This window comes from Dysidea avara, chromosome 14, assembly GCF_963678975.1.
Source record: "Dysidea avara chromosome 14, odDysAvar1.4, whole genome shotgun sequence".
Taxonomy (NCBI): domain Eukaryota; kingdom Metazoa; phylum Porifera; class Demospongiae; order Dictyoceratida; family Dysideidae; genus Dysidea; species Dysidea avara.
The window spans coordinates 13,742,976-13,762,346 of record NC_089285.1 but is presented as its reverse complement, the minus strand read 5'-3'; the positions used below and the strand labels follow the sequence as shown (position 1 = coordinate 13,762,346).

The window sequence follows — 19,371 nt, the reverse complement described above, 5'->3', positions numbered from 1 at the left end:
TCCTAGGCTATGGGTAAACACCTCGAACAGGCTCTGCCTTCTGTGTACACCCTCCAGTGCCTAACTGGTAAAGTAGATAATAACAAAAATAACAGCAACACTTGTAGCATTGCTCTGAATAAGAATTTTGGGTGAAAAGATTGAGACACTAATCATAGATATTAGAGCCTATGGATAGCTCTGTGCTGTAATAAAGCAGTCAGGCAATATAAACAAGTGGTGGAAACCCCTTTTAAAAGTTCCTGAAGGCACCGTGTAGACAGGTAGTTTTTAAATGCCATGCAATGAACATGACTCCATGGAGAAATACTTGTGTTGAAAGTTACTTTGTTATGTGTTATGGCATGTTACACCAAGGTTATGACAGAGACTTTCTTAGATATCATTGAGTTGAACACTATTAAACCACTGATTCACTCGTTGTGTAAAGGGCACTGCTATTTAATTTGTAGTCGCAATTTCCAGTAGGATCACGTGTGCGAAAGGTCACGTATGTGGTTGCGCACGCGCAATCTGTTAATTAACGCAGCAGCCATTAGCAAATATTGGAAGATTTTCTTTCGGTTACTAAATGGCGAGTATTCATGACAGTTTCAACTACACTGGGATGGAGAGATGGAAGGGAAGAGTCGCTATTGTCACTGGAGCATCCGCTGGAATAGGATACGAACTATCGAAGAGACTAGCACAACTCGGAGCAGTGGTAGTTGGGTGTGACAAGAACATCACAGGCATTGAGGTGAGTCACGTACATGTTTACACAGTAGTCCTTTGCAATTGGTCAGTGGATGGGCGTATTTAACTAGAAAGGCCAAAGCACAAGGGAGATTATAGCTGGGTGCAGCCACAGGAAGGCGGGAGCGGAAGATCACGTGAGTTCAATTTACTCTGTGGCCGTGACACAAGAAAGCTGTAGGCGGTAAGAACAGACAATAAAGATTACCCGGTTTTACATCAATATACCACCTTTATGACAGTTCTTCCACTGAAACAAATTTTTGATACTCTAATTGTAGATAATCTATATGCTCTAATTGAGACATTCTTGAAAGCTTAAATAATCCTTACTACATTATAAATAAAATACTAACCTGGCTGTTACCTTCCCACGAGATCATCTGTCTTGAGGACTTGGTATTCATACTAGCAGTTTAGTGCAGCCACCCTTTTGTTGATTAGATTGAAGGGGCGGCTGTCTGCCAGACTATAACTAGTACTCCCACCAACTCAGAATTGTTGCAGCTATACAAGTACTCCTTCCTACCATTACCAGAATGGAATTAAGATGAGACAGATAGTGTAGATTTTCTTCTGTACTGTCTGTTCAAATGCCATATATTTAATTCCATTCTGGTAACATTATTTTAGCTCTCACTAATTAATTGACTTGTAATTGTACATCAGCGTTATACCCCTGGAGGGTCCTGCTGATTAAGAGCAGTCAGTGTCTTCAAGTCATGATCACTGGGATCTAAAAATAAGTAAGCGAAGAAACAGCTACTTTGAAACTCTTCAGACATTAGTTGATTCAGTGATTGTTCTATTAGAGTATCAATTGTTTTGGTGGAAGGATCCAGCAAACTTGCCAAAAAAGGAATATCTTAAAATCAAAAAAGCTTTATTAGTTTGCTCTGACTCTCTAGAGCTATATTTGTCCCTTATAGCATGTTACAAGTGAATTGAACTCATGTGATGTCCTGCTTCCCATCCCAGTCCCTACTTCCGGTTTTACCAACCCCTTTGTTTTACCATATTTGGGCAGCTTGAAAACATCATGTTCATTCACAGTAACTATATAATTCAATAGATATACTGTATGGATACCCTAAATTCTATGTTTCATATAAAAACTTGTGTAAGATATTCCAGATTTCCGAATGGGTTACACCCGTTTTGTATAAAATGACACTGTCTTCTAAACAAGGTGCCGTAGCTTCCACGTACTCTGGTTGACAGACACAAAGTTTGGTTTATCAGATTCCTTGATGAAAGGCGATTCGATTCATGTGTAAGTTCTTTGTGTAGTAACGAATGGGAAGCGAAAAGGAACCTTGTACAGCGAAATTTACGTGTTCAGAATGCCCGTAAAAACACGTGTTTTTCAACATATCTCTGTAAACTAACCTGTTTAATAATTTGTAAGGTCGGAGTCTTATTAAGCATCCATTCGCTGCATAGAATGATACCAAATTTAGCAAATTTGGTTAAGGATAACAACTTGTAAATTGGGATTTTCCCGCCGAGATAAGTAAATTTTCCAATAGGTTAATGTATGGAGCGCATATTATGTCATCATCAGCAGTAAACAACTATCGCTATGACGACATTTTACCATTTGTACGGTCGGAATTGGATAGAGAAATTCAAGGGCTTTCTTTTATTGTATGGTGTGCTGTAGAGATTGTGTGAGTTAAAGGTTGTAAATTAATGTTTTTGTATGTAGTGTAAAATACATGTATTTTGCATTGGACAAGGAATGACAAGAAATGATGAGATTTTATGATCAGTCTGTTTTACCAAGTTGAGATTTTAAACAGATATTAGGTTTATTTAATGTATAATTCTTAAATTTTAAGGGTTTAACCCAGTGTTTTGGAAACTTTTAATGTTGACCACCTGAAAATGCTTGATTTGACCAATCCCATACATATGTTTTGATATGTACAGTTTACATCGAAAAGTATTCTTATGTAATAGCTAGTATTGGTTACCAGTTCACTCTGGGGGTGTTCCATTGATCCACTATTGTTTTTCTAGGCTGAGTGTTTTGCTGACAGCACAGTTTGAATTATAATGGCTGTGATCTATTGCCTTTAAATGTGTTGTGCTTCCTTCACTGGAGTATGGATGCCAGCTTTGGAACTGTTTTACTCTTAAGCACATTTATAGTTGCTGGAAAGCATCTGATGTCGTACTGCTCATTAATTGGGTGGTAGGATCCTTCTGTTTCAACTTGGACCAAATCATCTGATCCATACGTTTAGAGAAATTGGGTTGGCCATCATTAAAGTAATCAGCCTTCTTTTTGATATTATTCAATTGCTATCAAATTTAATGATTTTTGTTCCTGTGTGTCTTCCCAAACAACATTCACTTTTTGTTCCTTTGCTACAGACTAACATCAATTTGTTCTGTTTCTCTTTTTTTGGTAATACACCGTTTATCTGGAACAATTTTCCATTTAACATTTCTTCTTTGTCTAATTGTGATGCTTTTCATTATGCTGTTTAGAGTTTTTTGGCATTATGTACATACAAAATCATCACACAAAAATTTGTAGAACTTGGCGTACAAACACAGCACACATACACAAAGCAAGCAATATAGCTACATTATATTTGTAGCTAGTGTGTGCTTTTTCGGTGTCACCCCTCCCAATTGGGTAAATGTGATCCGCTGAGCAAAAACACGACTTGATTGCATAATTCTGTTTTTGAGATATACGCCATTGAAATACATGGGGTAAAAAAAAGTGTGCTACATAAATAATTGTTTTAATTACTTCAGTAATACCAATGGATTCGCCTCTTCATAGAAAGTAAGAATACTTGTGTTTTATTTCTGTACCAGGAAGCAAATGTGAGTTGCATGTGTTTGGTCACATTGAGGTAAAACATAACTTTATCTTTGCCTTGAACAACCTTCTTGCTTGGATGGATTCAGCCAAAAACTGTACCTTGATTAATGCCCCAGTTCATAGTGAATAGAGTGACACAAGTCCCAACTCTGTAGCCAATATACTAGACTTAATTATGATTGAAACTTAAGGATTCAGTGGCATCGACTCTACCTGATGGTGTTACTATTGCAAGGCGTTCAACAACGTTCTTGGCGAATGATCTCGGGGACATAGGCTTCTTGTTGGGGGTCTCACCGATGATATCTGCAAACACATCCAGGAGACTACTATCCATGTCTTCAATAATGCTACTTGTGTGGTGGAGAGAAAAAAAAATGTAAATAATAAAATATTTAGTTTTAATGGGAATTAGTAAAATACGGAATTGCGGAATAACGAAATAAGCAAAACTTATCTTTTGCAGATTGTACAAATAGTTACATGCTCTATAGCAATCATACTTTATTTACACCTTGCAACAGCTCTGCATGTCTTACTTCCAAGCAAATGACTTTTTTTGCAATGAGCAACATGGGTTTCGTAGCAGGTGATCTTGTGAGACGCAGCTATTGATTGTTATGGAACACTGGACTAGGTGTATCGATGATGGAACTAGTGTTGATGTTGTGTACCTAGATTTCCAAAAAGCTTTTGATAAGGTTCCCCACAGACATTTGCTGACTAAGTTAGAAGCATATGGTGTTAATGGCTCGGTACTTCATTGGATTAAAGCTTTTTTATCAAACAGGAAGCAACGAGTAGTTGTTCGTGGAGCACTCTCTGAGTGGTCTACTGTCACTAGTGGTGTCCCGCAGGATAGTGTGCTCGGTCCCATCTTATTTATTATATATGTCAACGACCTACCTGACTGTATACAGAGCTATTTGGGTATCTTTGCTGACGACACAAAACTTTATCGCCCCATCTGCTCATCTGAAGATTCCTCCATTCTGCAAGAAGACATTGATTCCGCTTTGCAATGGTGTGACACATGGCTATCCTTCCTTAACCTTCGTAAATGTCACTACAGCACAATTGGACATTCATCAAACACAGAGTATTATTTCTCATCCGAAAATGAAGCAAATATGATCTCCATGGTTGTGGAGGAAAAATATCTGGGTGTAGTAATTGATAAAGATTTGAAGTTTACATCTCATGTTAATCAAATTGTAATGAAAGCTAACAGGGTATTGGGAATTATTAAACGTACCTTTGCCTCCAGGGATGCCAACACAATAAGATTATTATACGTTACTCTTGTTCGCCCAATTTTGGACTATGCGTCAACTGTCTGGAACCCTCATCTTATGAAAAACATCCGTAAATTAGAAGCAGTTCAAAGAAGAGCCACAAAACTTATACCCTCCTTCTATAATTTGACATACTCTGAAAGACTCCAAGAACTTAATCTACCCAGCTTACTTTACCGTCGAACCAGAATGGATCTGATTATGACTTACAAAATCCTGAACAATTTAGTATCTGTGGACAAAGACTATTTTTTTACTGTTAATACCAACCCCACCCGATCTAATGGACTCAAACTTTACAAAAATCGCTTCAACACTGCTATTAGAAGTCATAGTTTTTCACAGAGAATCGTCAATGATTGGAACACCTTACCCCATGAAATTGTATCTGCACCTAATGTAGCTACTGATCTTTAAGTAGGCATTCCAGTATCCGAGATTTTTTAATAAAAAAATTCTCCGTATATTCCCCAATAGAATCCTGGCACAAAATAACAACTCATGTTAACTTGGGATTGCTCCGTCGTCCGAGCTCCAATCAGGATGAAAATCGCTGTGGGGTTTGTCCACACGCTGATCATCATGAAAATCTTAGTTTTATCGTGCGCGTTACGTATAAGTAAGTTTTGTGTTGTTTTGTAATCTTTTCAAACCATGCAATGTATGTAGAATACTTTAAAACTTTTAAAAACATACTGTTGGGTGGAAGGTAGTCACTGGTACTTACTTTAAAGTGCGTAGTTACTTCGCTCGGGTTAGCGATTTTCAGCTCCAGAGCAATTTTCTGATGGCTGTGTCATCAGCTCAAAAGTATAAACCACTTCAAAGTCAGCATAACTATGCCATAATTGAAACCACAACTCCACCTTAAGTATTGTTGCATCATTGTGGTACCTCCACTTTAGTATAAGTTGTTAACTTGATGTTTTTACATACTTGAGATACTATGGGTATACACCGTTGTATTGAGAAGTGTGCAGTGGGTGAAACATATTTGCTCACCACAAAGCATACAAAGATCACTGAGATCCGGTACGATCTGAAGTTACTCTCATTACATGTACAAACTTGCAACTAGAAGCAACTGTAGTTTCAAGATAGTCCAGATTGCTAGATGGCTTCTTGATTCAATTGTCCCTTTAAAATGTATGGGGAGCCCTGGAGAAAAAATGTACCTTTTTCAGTTTTTAAGCGCTGTGCATGCCAAAGTAGCTAATTCCAACCCAACAAACTATATATTTCTGAGATCAGCAATCAATACTCTGTCTATTGAGCATATAAAAAGCCCATTTTTCCAAAATTAAAAATCGGGCTGGAATGCCTACTTTAAGACTAAATTAGATGTATTTTTATATGACCGCCGGTTTGATTTTATTTAGATGTATTTGAGATTGGTTTTTATAAGATTTTGTCTTCCTTATACCAATTAACAAATAATAATAATGGTACACCACGGCAATGGATAGCTAAACAGCAGCTGGGTGAGCATTAAATGGGACGAGCGAGCACGCAACAAATCACCCTAGAACGATATACCTTCGATAAACTTACTTATCTATACTCCTTAGTTGATATAGCTACATATCGCCAAGACCTAGTTTCATTCTTAGGTTAAACTAGCTGCCCTTCATGTGCATACGACCGAATTTATTAGAGTCACACTAGAGTTCAGTAGGGAAGTCGAGGGGTCCGCCACGACCTTAAAATCCTGTATGAGATTCCAAATCCCACGAAATTTCAGGAAAGATTCCGGATTCCAAGAAATATTTAAATTACTGAAATCCAATTAACAAAATTAAAATCCAGTACTCAAACAAAATTAATGACACGCTAGCCCTACAGCAATGCGTGGAAAGGTAACAGCTACCTTGAGCTACTCTCTTGGATAGACGATCAGTGCCTCGGACACTCTCCTCGAATGCCGGCGAGCTCAGACAATGCTGCTCAACTTCGTGTTCAACTCGCACCTAAACTTCATTAGCTACTCATTGTAGACTTCGCTGTACCTGGGATAGGCTCTGGATTCGCCTTGTGGTTCGCTGTTAATCGGAGACACAACTACAGACTCGGCAAAACTCGAGACTCGACTATTCAGCAGTTCGACTCTACACTCGTGCTCTGTTGAATGCATAAAAGCTCTTAACCACCTATATAGACACAGTAAGGTTAAAGCGAAGTGAAATTAACAGCTCAAGGCAAGTTATAACAGGCCAACAAGCTTATAGCTGCATCTCGAGCTGCATACCATGAGTTGCACGCTATTAGAATATCCGGAATTATTCGGAAATTCACGGACTTTAATCAACCAAAAGATTCCAGATTCCAAGGCAAGATTCCAGATTTTGTGCGAGATTCCGAGGGATTCCAAATGACTTGTACGGGATTCCAGCCCGTGACGGACCCCTCGAGGGAAGTCCAGTGGTTGTGTGTCTTTAAATGAATTTCAAAACTCTTCAGGCTTGAATCAAGAGTGTAGGTAAGTAAAGTTAGCGAAGGTAGATCGTGCTACAGTGATCAGTTGTATGCTGTCCCATTTAATGCTCGCCAGCTGCTGTTTTATCCATCGCCGTGGTATGCCATGCAAAGCTGTTACAAGGTAAATAAAGTATAAGCATAAAACTATTTGTACAATCTGCAAAAGATAAGTTTTGCATATTTCGTTATTCCGTATTCCGCGTTTTACTAATTCCCAGTTTTAATACTGCAGTAAGTTATGATATGTGTTAAGAGGTGATTGGTGAGAGAGAAGATGGTAAAGGAACTTAAGGATTCGGCGGCATCGACTCTACCTGGACCAATGACGGACCAATTGCTTTAAAAATGATGTATCCCGTTTCCATTCCTTACATTTAGGAAAAATCGCAATCTAAGGTCTCACTTAGTCAGAGCTAAATTAAATAAAGTGGACTGTGATGAGAACTCTCCCCCTCCTATTAAAATGGAAATTAAATAGGCCTCTGTTCCTAGTGTATTTTACTTGAACAGATATGTAACAACTGTTAGACACTACCCTTACAAACGCTATATAGTGAGATTAACTTGTATCTTTTAATCATATGATTCTATTTTATTCACCTACTAACCTATCGATTAAATCTCGTACACTATAAAGTACGTAGTTTCGCATGGTAAGATGAACACGCGCACACAATAAAACATACCTTTTTAATAATAGCAACCACTTTATTCGTCACACTTTTCATCATCGTTTTGATCCCAGTTGATATGAAACCACAGTAGACTAGATACACGTGATTTCACCAGTCACGTGAATATACACAGTATCTTTCCCTCAAGCCACCGACTACAATTTTTTAAAATTTTATCCACAAACTCTCATTGGCCACCCTAGCACATTTGCATAGTTACACTTTAAACAACCGTTTAAGCTGCTTTATTTTCAGCTAAGACCCTTACAAGACAAGCACCTTTATATCAAACTACCGAACTTTGTATTCTCCTGAAGAGGTATAGTGAATAAGAGTTTTATCTTAACGTAAACTTCCTTCCACTCTTAGCATTCTACAAAGACCACCCGCTTTGTTGAAATAAATTATCGTGTCGCCGCTGGAAAACCCCTTGGATAACCCCTTCCTAACCACAAATACACGCACACCGCTGCTTAGTTGAAGGTATTCTATAAATATAATTTTTATTTCAACACTTTTCAACATTAATTTTCTTATCACCAGTCATTGTAGAGACTAGCTACTTTCCCTGAGCCCACTAAAATAAAAGCAAATTTGGTTAACATGACAAGGTAAGCAATAAATTTATTTCCACTGACCTAACATTATATATACAGCTCCATACATTCTTTTCATCATTCTTGTGACCTAAGAACATGTCACCTGAGGAAGCTGTCAAAAGCAGAAATGCATCGTGACTAGTATTAAGTTCTTAGTTACCTGACTATTGACAATACTATTGTCAGAGTCCCCTGGAATTCTGAACAATGTCACAGAGTTCTGCCTACCATCTTCTCTCTCGCCAATTACCTCTTAACACATATCATAACTTACTACTGTATTAAAACTAAACATTTTATTATTTACATTTTTTTTTCTCTCCACCACACAAGTAGCATTATTGAAGACATGGATAGTAGTCTCCTGGATGTGTCTGCAGATATCATCGGTGAGACCCCCAACAAGAAGCCTATGTCCCCGAGGTCATTTGCCAAGGACGTTGTTGAACGCCTTGCAATAGTAACACCATCAGGTAGAGTCGATGCCACCGAATCCTTAAGTTCCAAAGCAAATGTGAGTTGCATGTGTTTGGTCACATTGAGGTAAAACATAACTTTATCTTTGCCATTTCTAAGCTTGAAGAACCTTCTTGCTTAGTATATAGCATGGCCAAAAACTGTACCTTGATTAATGCCCCAGTTCATAGTGAATAGAGTGACACAAGTCCCAACTCTGTAGCCAATGTACTAGACTTATGATTGATTAAACAAGCACTTGTAATGTTTCCTGTATATCCACTGTACAAATCAATTGTTTTGCTCTTCTTTTTGTCTATCACTATAACTCCAAATGCACTTACCAGATAAGGCCAAAACTTTAACAGCCCATTGGTTTTTCCCTCTAGACAACAAACAAGTCATAAAATTAATGAAAATGCAAACAAGTCGGCCAGGTTTTCACTCATGTCAAAGTGATTTTGCATGCTGGTGTTCTTTACAATTACAATTATGTTCTAATCAATGGGCTGGTCTCTCTTTGAAATATTGTCAACTACCATCAAGAGTATATTTTAAACACAGATGGAGAAGGTAGTGAAATTGGCAGTTTGTAGGACATTCATCATACAGTACTGTATATTAGCAAGAGTTAATATATATATCTATATCTATATATATATATATATATATATATATATATATATACATATATATATTAACTCTTTGATATTAGACGATACCTCTTCATGGTGCCTTGGTAGTATTAGTTTGGTATAAACAAGAGTACATAATAAATAATAAAAATAGGGAGGGAGATTGTCTAACTAGGACACTTTTAGCCAAAAAATCACTGCAGTATAGAGCATCCACACATTTGGTAGGAAGAAAGCTTTACCTTATTCAACACCTATCAACAGTTAGTTACCCTATATTGGCAATTAGACACTCTCCCTCCCTATTTTTATTATGTACTCTTGAAGGCCAAAAGTGTAACCAAGGGTTCATAATATTTATATAGGAGAGAGTGTCTAACTTGAATACATTCACCAAACACCCTGGGTAAAGTAACAGCTCAGCCTTTTGTGAGAACAAAGGCTTTGCCCTCATCAACATAAGTGAACACCAATCAACAGTTCTCTATTTCCAATGAAGGTGATGATTTGATGAAAGGTGAACTTTGGTGAACTTTGGTGAACTTTACCCAGGGTTTTTGTACAGGCCATACTGAGAATTAGACACTCTCTCCCATATAACTATTATGTACTCTTGGTGTAACACAGACCAAAAATGCTTCCAATAAGTTGCTACGGATTCTATTTCTTAGTTTTGCTTATTTAGCAGAATTTTCTACTGACTGGCTAACTGCCTGCCTGATGCCTTCAGACAAGCATAACTTGACAACCACTAGGTCTATGGGCCTAACTGCATGGTAGATGTCACTTTAGCCCAAATTTCTAAGTTTTCGTTCCACTTGTTTGTTTACTTTTTATAACATAATTATGACTACTGAACCCACACATACTGCATTAAATATTCAAGTATGTACGTAGGAGCATTGAAATCTTTCTTGCATAGTTTAACGTTTTTAAAATTCCCACTAGCAGACCAAGGTGTTTATTTGCTGTAGAGCATCATGGCTTTTTGTTGTGGGTACTGATGGAAGCCGGAATGGAACCAATAGTGGGCGTGCGCCAAGTTTAAAAAAACGTTTAAACAGATTGTGCACTGTTTCCAACTTTCACACAATAACTAGAATTGTACTAGAATTAGTTCGCTTCTGCTATAGACATGCTAGAAGTCATTTGCTTGATGGCTCTATTTAATGCCCACTGCAAGAATGCCTTGTACAATCGTCTAAGCTGAACAACGATCATTTAGCCTATTTTTTGTAACCACTGTTAATATACCGTAGAGTCTGGTTGTTAAGCTCATACGCTTAATAAATGTTTGACGAAAAAATTTTTAATTAACATATACTTGTTAAGCGCATGCGCCTAATAAACATTTTATGATGGATTTGTTCCTCTTGTGGTGGTATGGTTTGCAGTTGCTTCGCAGTTTGGCTCAGTTTGTGTTCAAATCCTTCGTGAATAGCATGAATTTATAGTTTAGATGACACCGTTACTTTCGTGGAAGGTACGCTATTAGGCCATATCGATGGCCACACCTCCATATATCGCACTAAATGTCGTGCCTTGCACTGTTAGCGAACCCTTAGCGTTTCTTCTCTTGTACAGCTGCAACTAGCGCTGGATTTTTGTGTTCATCCATACATGCGCTTATCAACCATGGTTAAGTACCAGAACCGAGTGTGCGCTTAACAAACAATATGCGCTTAATAAATACATGCGCTTAACAACCAGACTCTACGGTAACATACTACAGTTTGCTAACTCTCGTAAATCGCTGCCAATAATGGTAGAATATTAATTATAGTCGCTTCAGAAAATCAGCGACACTTGGTACTAAAAAGGCTTGAATACCACTACAGCATGAAATACTACAGTAGTTTGCCTTTTGGAATGGTAAGGAAGTACTTCTACATCAGGATTAAACTAATCTGGGTGGATTTTATTTACACGCACCTTGCACGTGGTGGGCATTTAATAGAACTCTCGAGCAAACGAACGATTACTAGCATGCCTATAAACAGAAACAAACTATTTCTAGCACAATTCTAGTTATTGTGTGACAGTTGGAAACAGTGCACAATCTGTTTTAAACAATTTTAAAACTTGGCACGTGCCCCGATTGATTCGTTCCGTTCCATTCCAGCTTTCATGCTTTCATGCTGTCATCAGTACCGTTTAGTTGTCCATCATGTTAGAATATAAAGTAAAAAATCACATGTAGTTTTTGAATCACTATTCCAGCAGTAGAAGCAAACAGATTGTTATAGGTTAGCATCACCTACAAAATTTCTCAATGCTACTAAAACCATGTTTCCTACATAAAGACACTGGAGAGAATTGTCAACATGCAAAATTTCAGGTAAGATTTTCCTTTGTCTGAGTTGCTGAAGTACAACTTACAAGTTTGTGGATCAAACAGGAGTTAGTCTAATATTCCTAAATTCCCACTCACTAGGATAACAAACATTTATATCTCATATACTCATAGATGGTATCATTTTTATGGCACTTGATTCAGCTCCACCTTGGTCTTGTGTAATAGCAATGATATCCTCACAGGTTTCTATGACCAAACCTTTTGCAAGTTTGGCAGAATAGTGTATCCTTTAATCTGTGTTGATATGTGACTTGATCTAGGAAAACTGGTCTTATTGCCCATGACAGCAAATTTGATTTTTCACCAAGAACGCAAAGCTACTTGAATGAACTATCAAATTTAGAAAATCAGCTAGGCTGGTTATACTGACTGCTTTTCCCAGGTATACAGTTCTGTGGTATTGAGTTGAAGACTTGAGCTATAAATTTCCTTTCATATTAGCCAGGTCTGAGGCCATGATTTGGCCTAATTTATCCCTACGTGTTCTTCTTTCATTTTTAAACAACCTCTTGTCTCCACTCCTATACACCCCTATTTGCTCACCTGATGCACCCAACTCTGAGTTTAAAATGGTGGGAAACATAGCTGTTGGCTACTTATGCAGTAGATGCTCTGGAAGGTAAGGAATTGGTGTAAAACTTGTGAAAATTTGGTACAAATAGCTTCGAGCTACAACACACTATAAATATACTTAATGAAGCATTTCTCAATGAATTTAAATAGGCGATAAGACCGGTTTTCCCAGATTGGGCCACATATTATTACCATTTGTAGGGTTTATCTCATGATCAGGAGCTAGGAGGCAAGTTGGTAGCTATGAAGTGTGATGTTAGAAAGGAGGAAGACATCTTGTCAGTGATGAGTAGAATAAAGTCACAATTTGGAGGAGCAGATATTTGTGTCAACAATGCTGGATTGGGTCACAATGCCCCATTGTTATCAGGTACTACTGAACAATGGAAAGAAATGATGGAGGTCAGTGCAAACAAGTACATAATAAATGTGACTGAATTCAGATTACATACATGTGCAAGACATAATTTTGTATAGTGTAGTTTATACTGTATTGTGATTTCCCAATACCTAACAGGGAATGCTAATGAAATGTTCACCTATAATTTACTGATATCTACGCTATGTATCATTTGTGTAGATGTACAAGATTTTGATACCCAAACTTTGCAGATTTTTACTCTCTGGTTTGGTAGAGCCAAGAGCAAAACAAATAGTGGTAACTGCCTGCTCACAATGGCAGCCCTCCACACATTATATTTTACAGTACATAAAAATCCTTATTTTATAACTGCATGGTTTGCTACACTGCTTCTCTGAATAGTGAGACTGCATTGTTAGAGTGATTGACTGCTCTATTAGAATATCTTGATCTCACATACAAATACCTCTGGTATGGAACCAAAATTCTTTGGTAGGGAACAGGCCTACCTAGGCCCACTCCTAGATATGCCACTGAACAGTTGGTGGTGGATAACTTAGATAAGTAGCGAGATGAGTTAAAGTCAGAGTTAAAATTTGGTGTCCCCATGGGCTGTGTTTGCATGTGCTCTGATTGCTGTAAACTTGATATAAAGAGACTAGCCAGTTTTCTACTGTTTTACAAGCTCATTCCAACAGCAGTAACATGGATATTTAATTCAAAACTCACATGCAGCATCTGAGAAAAAAACTGCTCCAAAAATAATAGCTGTCAGTATTGTACAAAGAAGATGACTATTGGTAGATGTATGCTGCAGCTCAATTGTGGTACCTTAGTTTGATTTTGTGTGTAGTAGCCGAGTGTCTTAAAATTGTTTGTAAGTAGTATCACTCTTGGTAGTATCAAGTAGTATTGTACCACCAATTTGTATATTATAGACTTTTCCTTGTATACTGGAATCCTTCAGTGCCATATTAATATTATGAGTATGTAAATAATATAACAACTGAAAAACCCTTTATACAACTTTTGTGGTCCAATGAAAAAAGTTTTGTTTTGATTATAAGGGGAGAAAATTGATGCAGTAGACTCAAAGAGTATCATACAATACGATATACTATATATGAAAGTTTGGGATTTTTTGGCCAAGAGTATCACCCTAAAACCAGCCTCACAATACCTTCATGGTGTCTTGGTAGTATCGGTTAGGCATAACCATGCCCAAAAGTGCCTTCAGTACAACCTGAAACACTTCCAAAAAATTGCTATGAAAATTTTACCAAATTTATTGGGGCGAGCCTGAGCGAGCCCCACAAATGGCAGTAGTCACTCGTACGTACGACCGTACGTCTGTCCATTCCCAAGAGTTTACGTAACGAACACAGACAGCCCCACACTGGTAGTGCTCAACTGTACGTACGACCGTACGTCTGACCATTCCCGATAGTTTACATAACGAACACGGAAAAGTACTCCACATGGCTTAGAATTTGTCACTTGTCACTTCGCTCACAACTCATTCTTATCTAAATTGACATGGACAGAGAAGACCGTCTTGAAAGAAGGCCGGGAGAGAACAAGACAGGGCGAGGAGGGAACACTGGCTGGTGAATGCCTGGGTGAATGGTACGTCACGTTCACGAAAACTTCCTGTACGAAAAGGCCATATTTGCGCCACTTGGCTTAGAATTTGTCACGTGGGTTACAACTTCTTATCTACATAGACATGGACAAAGAAGACTGTCTTAGAAGAAGGCAGGGAGAGAACGAGACAGGGCGAGGACTGCAGCAGAAATTCCAGAAACAAGTATAAACCTGATAGACGCCATGCACACTCGCAGAAGAGAGCATGCAGTTGGCCAATAAAACTGCAGAAGACAGGGAGATAAGTCCTAGCTGACTATGCTTCCACACAGTTATGTAGCTATATACTGGCAGGCCACTGATGAGTCTCCCAATTTGAACTTTTTTTCACCTTCCTCCAGCTACCTCTAGAGTAGCCTGAGCATTTCTGTGTGTATACGTAACTACAAACATACACACACATTAAACACTATTCATGGAAATACAGTTGATGCTGCATCACTTTACACACCTCAGGCTTGCCCTATCATGCTTTTAGCATCTGTCTAGCATTTAAAGGAATTTTCTACTGACTGACCGTCTGACTGATGCCTTCAGACAAGCATAACTCGACAATGGCTAAGACTACGAGCTTGATTTTTTTCACTGTTCAATGTTGTTTCAGCCACGACAGGTGTCTTTTGTCATACCACGGTACTTACAGTATGCACGCATCATGGACTTACTCCTCTTTTGTGTCCCATTTCTTTTTGCTGACAGCTGATTTGCAGTAGCTCGATGGCTTCCCTATGTTTGTAAATGAGAATCGTCCATATTTCCATGGTGACTGGACTGATTGCAGAGGCACTTCTCCTACTGTTCTCTGTTTGTAATACTGTGAAATGAGTTGAAAGCGAAGCGTAATGGTCACCACACTTTCAAGCCAATAATTAATAGTTAGGGCATGCGTTCAGTTGAAAACATCATCTCTGGTTCCATGCTTTCTTTTGATGCAGTATGAATGGGTTCAACAGTCATAATAATGGTACAAAAACAAAAATTAAGAATTCAGTTAGATTGGGGCTCATAGAAAAAAGTAGGGAAACAAGGAAGGTCACCTACACCTGCAGATATACTAGTGAACATTTAATTCCTAATTCAGTTATGGGTAGCTATAGACTGAAGTAGGAATTAAATGTCCACTGGCATATCTGCAGGTGTAAGCAACCTCCCTTGTTTGTCTACTTTTTTCTATAATCCGTAATCGAACTCAAAATTCTTAATTTTACCTTATAAGATAGCATTGAACAAGTTAAGCCTGCCTGCATTTGCTCATAAAACTCCTGCAATTTTGTACAAATTCTTAATTCTCTAATTTCAAGTCATTTACTGTGTCATAAGTTGTATGCAACTTCAAAATGTTGTATATAAATATGTTGTTGACATGTACGTAGGTGAATGTTCTTGGCTTGTGTATGATGACTAGAGAGTTCATCAAACAACTTAGAGAGAGGAATGTGGATGATGGACATGTTATTTTCATGAACAGGTATGCATTACTTTCCTGGTAAAGAATATATACCCAGAATTACCATCAGAACATGAAGTCTGGTTGAATGCATGTATTATGATATCTATGTGATGGAAAATATCCACCCAATGTTCATTATGCACCTATCAATGTATTTCCCTGCTACCCCCTTAAGGCATCTATGGAGTGATGGTGGAGAATTGACACACCTAAATGTCAAATGCCCCATAGTAGGGCCAAATACAGTATGTCAAATCCCCACCATAATCCCCAGGACAGGGGTGGCATAGAAAGTAGTACTTGGGTGTTAATGATCAGTGGTCAAATGCCCTATGATGGGACAACAGTTTTATGTCAGTTCCCCCTGTAAAGCCCCACCTATGTCTGAGGAGGGTGGTAGGGCAATATATAAGAGTATTAAAGTGATTATGTACCTCCTACAATGAAGCATGAAAACTGACTTCTATTGATTGAATGGAATTTTTTACTGTCAGTATTTTTATATATTTTTTATTATTCATCAAAATTTGCTATCAAGTAAAAGCCATCCTCCAAATAGACATTATTGTCACATGCAGAAATTAAAAGCTAATAGTGCGAGTCAAAAAACAATGAAACTACCTGTACTGATATACATACATACAGACTGTGAATCAGCACATTTTGCATGGGAATTGCACACGTGTACAACATTTACTTGTGTACGGTGCAAAGCATCAATCACATATCAGGATATTCACTTAATCAGTAGAATTACATCAATGTAGAAACTGGTACCAGACACTTTAGCTCATTTTCTTGTAGCTATAATTGTGTTAAATTATGTACATAGTGAATTTGAAACAAGTTCCTCCCTACATAATACAGTGGAACCTCAGTTACCCGAACCCCTTGGGACCAGGGGTGGTCCATAAGTCTGAAAAGTCCGTATCTCTGAAACTGTGTATAATATACAAAATAGCATAAGGAAAACATATTAGCATATCAACTACCCTAATAGAACAGTCATTACTCTAATAGAGCAGTCATTTCCGTAGTAGTTCAGTTAACTGAGAATCCGGATAAGTGGGGTACGGATAACTGAGGTTCCACTGTATATATATTTAGTGATAATGATAGGTGACCTGATTTTGTAAACCTATCATTTCAGCACATAAACTAGTAGCAATTTTTACGCTAATTTTGTTTTAAACCTGTTTACTAGGGACGGACTTCTGTATGCTCTGGTGGTTGGGAAGAATTGTTATCTGTGAATGTAGCTAGCTACATTGTAGATTTTCAAAAATCTTGTCACATGATAACTATATAATGATAATGATGGAAATTCCAAAAAGTATACTGTTATTTATATTAATAATACTGGGTCAATTTCTTTTGCAGAATTTTTCATTGGAGCTTTAGTAATATCTGGTGTACGTGTGGAGACCACAAATGTTGATAAGACCTTAATATCAATGGCAGGTACCTTAAGTGGGCCCACTGGCCCAGCTATTTGATCTTACTACTCTGTACAAAATGTAGCTAGCTATAATTATGTGATCATATTTGTATATCTTTGTTATTAGTATGTCTGGTCATCGAGTGGACACAGATCCATCCATATCATTCTACTCAGCCACAAAGTTTGCAGTGACTGCTTTATCTGAAGGACTAAGGAAGGAATTGCGAGACATAAAGTCTAACATCAAGATCACTGTAAGAGAAAACCACCTGTATGAATTTGTAGTGTTAAATGTTGTAAATTGCAGGCTGTTTCTCCTGCACTGGTTGCCACTGAGTTTTATCCACGTCTCCTAAGAAAGGATGATCCAAAGGAGGCTATTAAAAGTGTGTTTAGCAGTTACGACTTTCCAGTAAGTGAAGTCCTCCTATTAAAACTGTGGCAGTTTGATATATATTATTAATATAAAATTATTGGTTATTTTAGCCAACAGGCAGCTAGGTTGTGAACAAATGGTAGTTCACGGTAAGGCATGCATGACACCATGCTAAAGGTTAAATGTGGCCACATAATGATCATGACTCGTGACCATTTCTTAGTTTACAATACCGGACATTGTTGCTATCCAACATATGTATAAACACTAAAACATGTTGATATGACTTGTGTAGCTGTAGCTATGTATTGTTTTTATAAGTGATGATTTTGTTATGTAGGTTCTTCTACCAGAGGATATTGCTAACACCATAATATATGCCTTATCAACTCCTCCCAGGATGCAGGTATATCATTAACAAACATTGTGTGTATGCACACATTGAAATGGTATATTCCCATGACTTGGAATTGAGGGTTTTAACTGTGATGAATCCTAAAAAGAATTTGTGACTTCATACTATTGCTGGCCCAAGATTATTCCAGGGTACATTTATTTGTTCATGCATTTATGTGAAACTAGTATACAAATATGATAATTCAACTACTGGCTCCTCTGTGATAGTGATAGGTTACTGCAAGCACAATATTATTTGAACCTAGAAAATTACACATGGCATATATACATTAAACTTGCTTATTAGCAATCCATTAAACTGTTTAAAGGATTGTTATTATGTCATGGTTATTCTTATTTTTTGTTTCAGATTCATGACATCTTAGTCCGACCAACACAACAGTCATCCTAAGATGTGGACACAAATATTTATGGTGTAGGTTGCATGCAGGAAGTCAATGTTTAAATGAATATTTATTTTTCTTAGCACTCACATATAATATGTCCATGCAAAATAAAGTATAGTAGTCACTCTGGTGTATCATAATCTGCAGTGCTCAATGTAAGGCGTCTTACTTGATCTGTCGAAATGACAGGCTAACATGCAACGTGGTTGGCCATTGGTACATGATAGTAACAATTTATATACAAAGTGTGTTCTTAAATGCTTATTTTGATAGGTCATAATGTCAGACCATTTTTAATTTGGTTGGTCATTATGGCTTTTGGGTTGGAAAATGACAGATGACAGGCTGTTATTTTGGGCTCTGTAATCTGGATTATGACCAATCTTATTGCTACAAGTACACAAAAATTAGGAATTTTCAACTAGAGTAGGGACCATAGCACATCGATAAAAAGTACTGAAACAAGCTGGAGTAGTGCATGACATTAAATCACAGTAAAACAATTAGAAGTGTTATATCCCTATTGTGCTCAAGATACCTTAATGGAAATGCACAGTAGGGATATAACACTTCTTATTGTTTTACTGTGATTTATTATTGTGTATACTCCAGCTTTTTTCAGTACTTTTTACTGATATGCTATCGTCCCTACTCTA

The 19,371-nt window shown here is 37.6% G+C and overlaps 2 protein-coding genes across 2 annotated transcripts in view; both read left to right on the top strand.

Annotated features, from left to right (window-relative positions):
• Window positions 1–19,371, top strand: part of LOC136244958 (dehydrogenase/reductase SDR family member 11-like) — a 48,100-nt gene that overhangs the window by 14,071 nt on the left and 14,658 nt on the right. The gene's annotated exons all lie outside the window — the stretch shown is intronic.
• On the top strand, window positions 547–18,764 carry LOC136244959 (dehydrogenase/reductase SDR family member 11-like). The gene is made up of 7 exons (XM_066036484.1): window positions 547–739; window positions 12,842–13,042; window positions 16,019–16,113; window positions 17,661–17,790; window positions 17,844–17,948; window positions 18,253–18,318; window positions 18,679–18,764. Exons 1-7 carry the CDS (start codon window positions 572–574, stop codon window positions 18,718–18,720), a joined length of 807 nt encoding a protein of 268 aa, XP_065892556.1. The 5' UTR covers window positions 547–571; the 3' UTR covers window positions 18,721–18,764.

Excerpts from the sequence above, each read along its gene's own strand:
- LOC136244959 (XM_066036484.1), top strand. The coding sequence starts at position 572 with ATGGCGAGTATTCATGACAGTTTCAACTACACTGGGATGGAGAGATGG. Across the intron at positions 13,043-16,018 it reads AATGGAAAGAAATGATGGAG|GTGAATGTTCTTGGCTTGTG; the intron begins GTCAGTGCAAAC and ends ACATGTACGTAG. Across the intron at positions 17,791-17,843 it reads AGTCTAACATCAAGATCACT|GCTGTTTCTCCTGCACTGGT; the intron begins GTAAGAGAAAAC and ends TGTAAATTGCAG.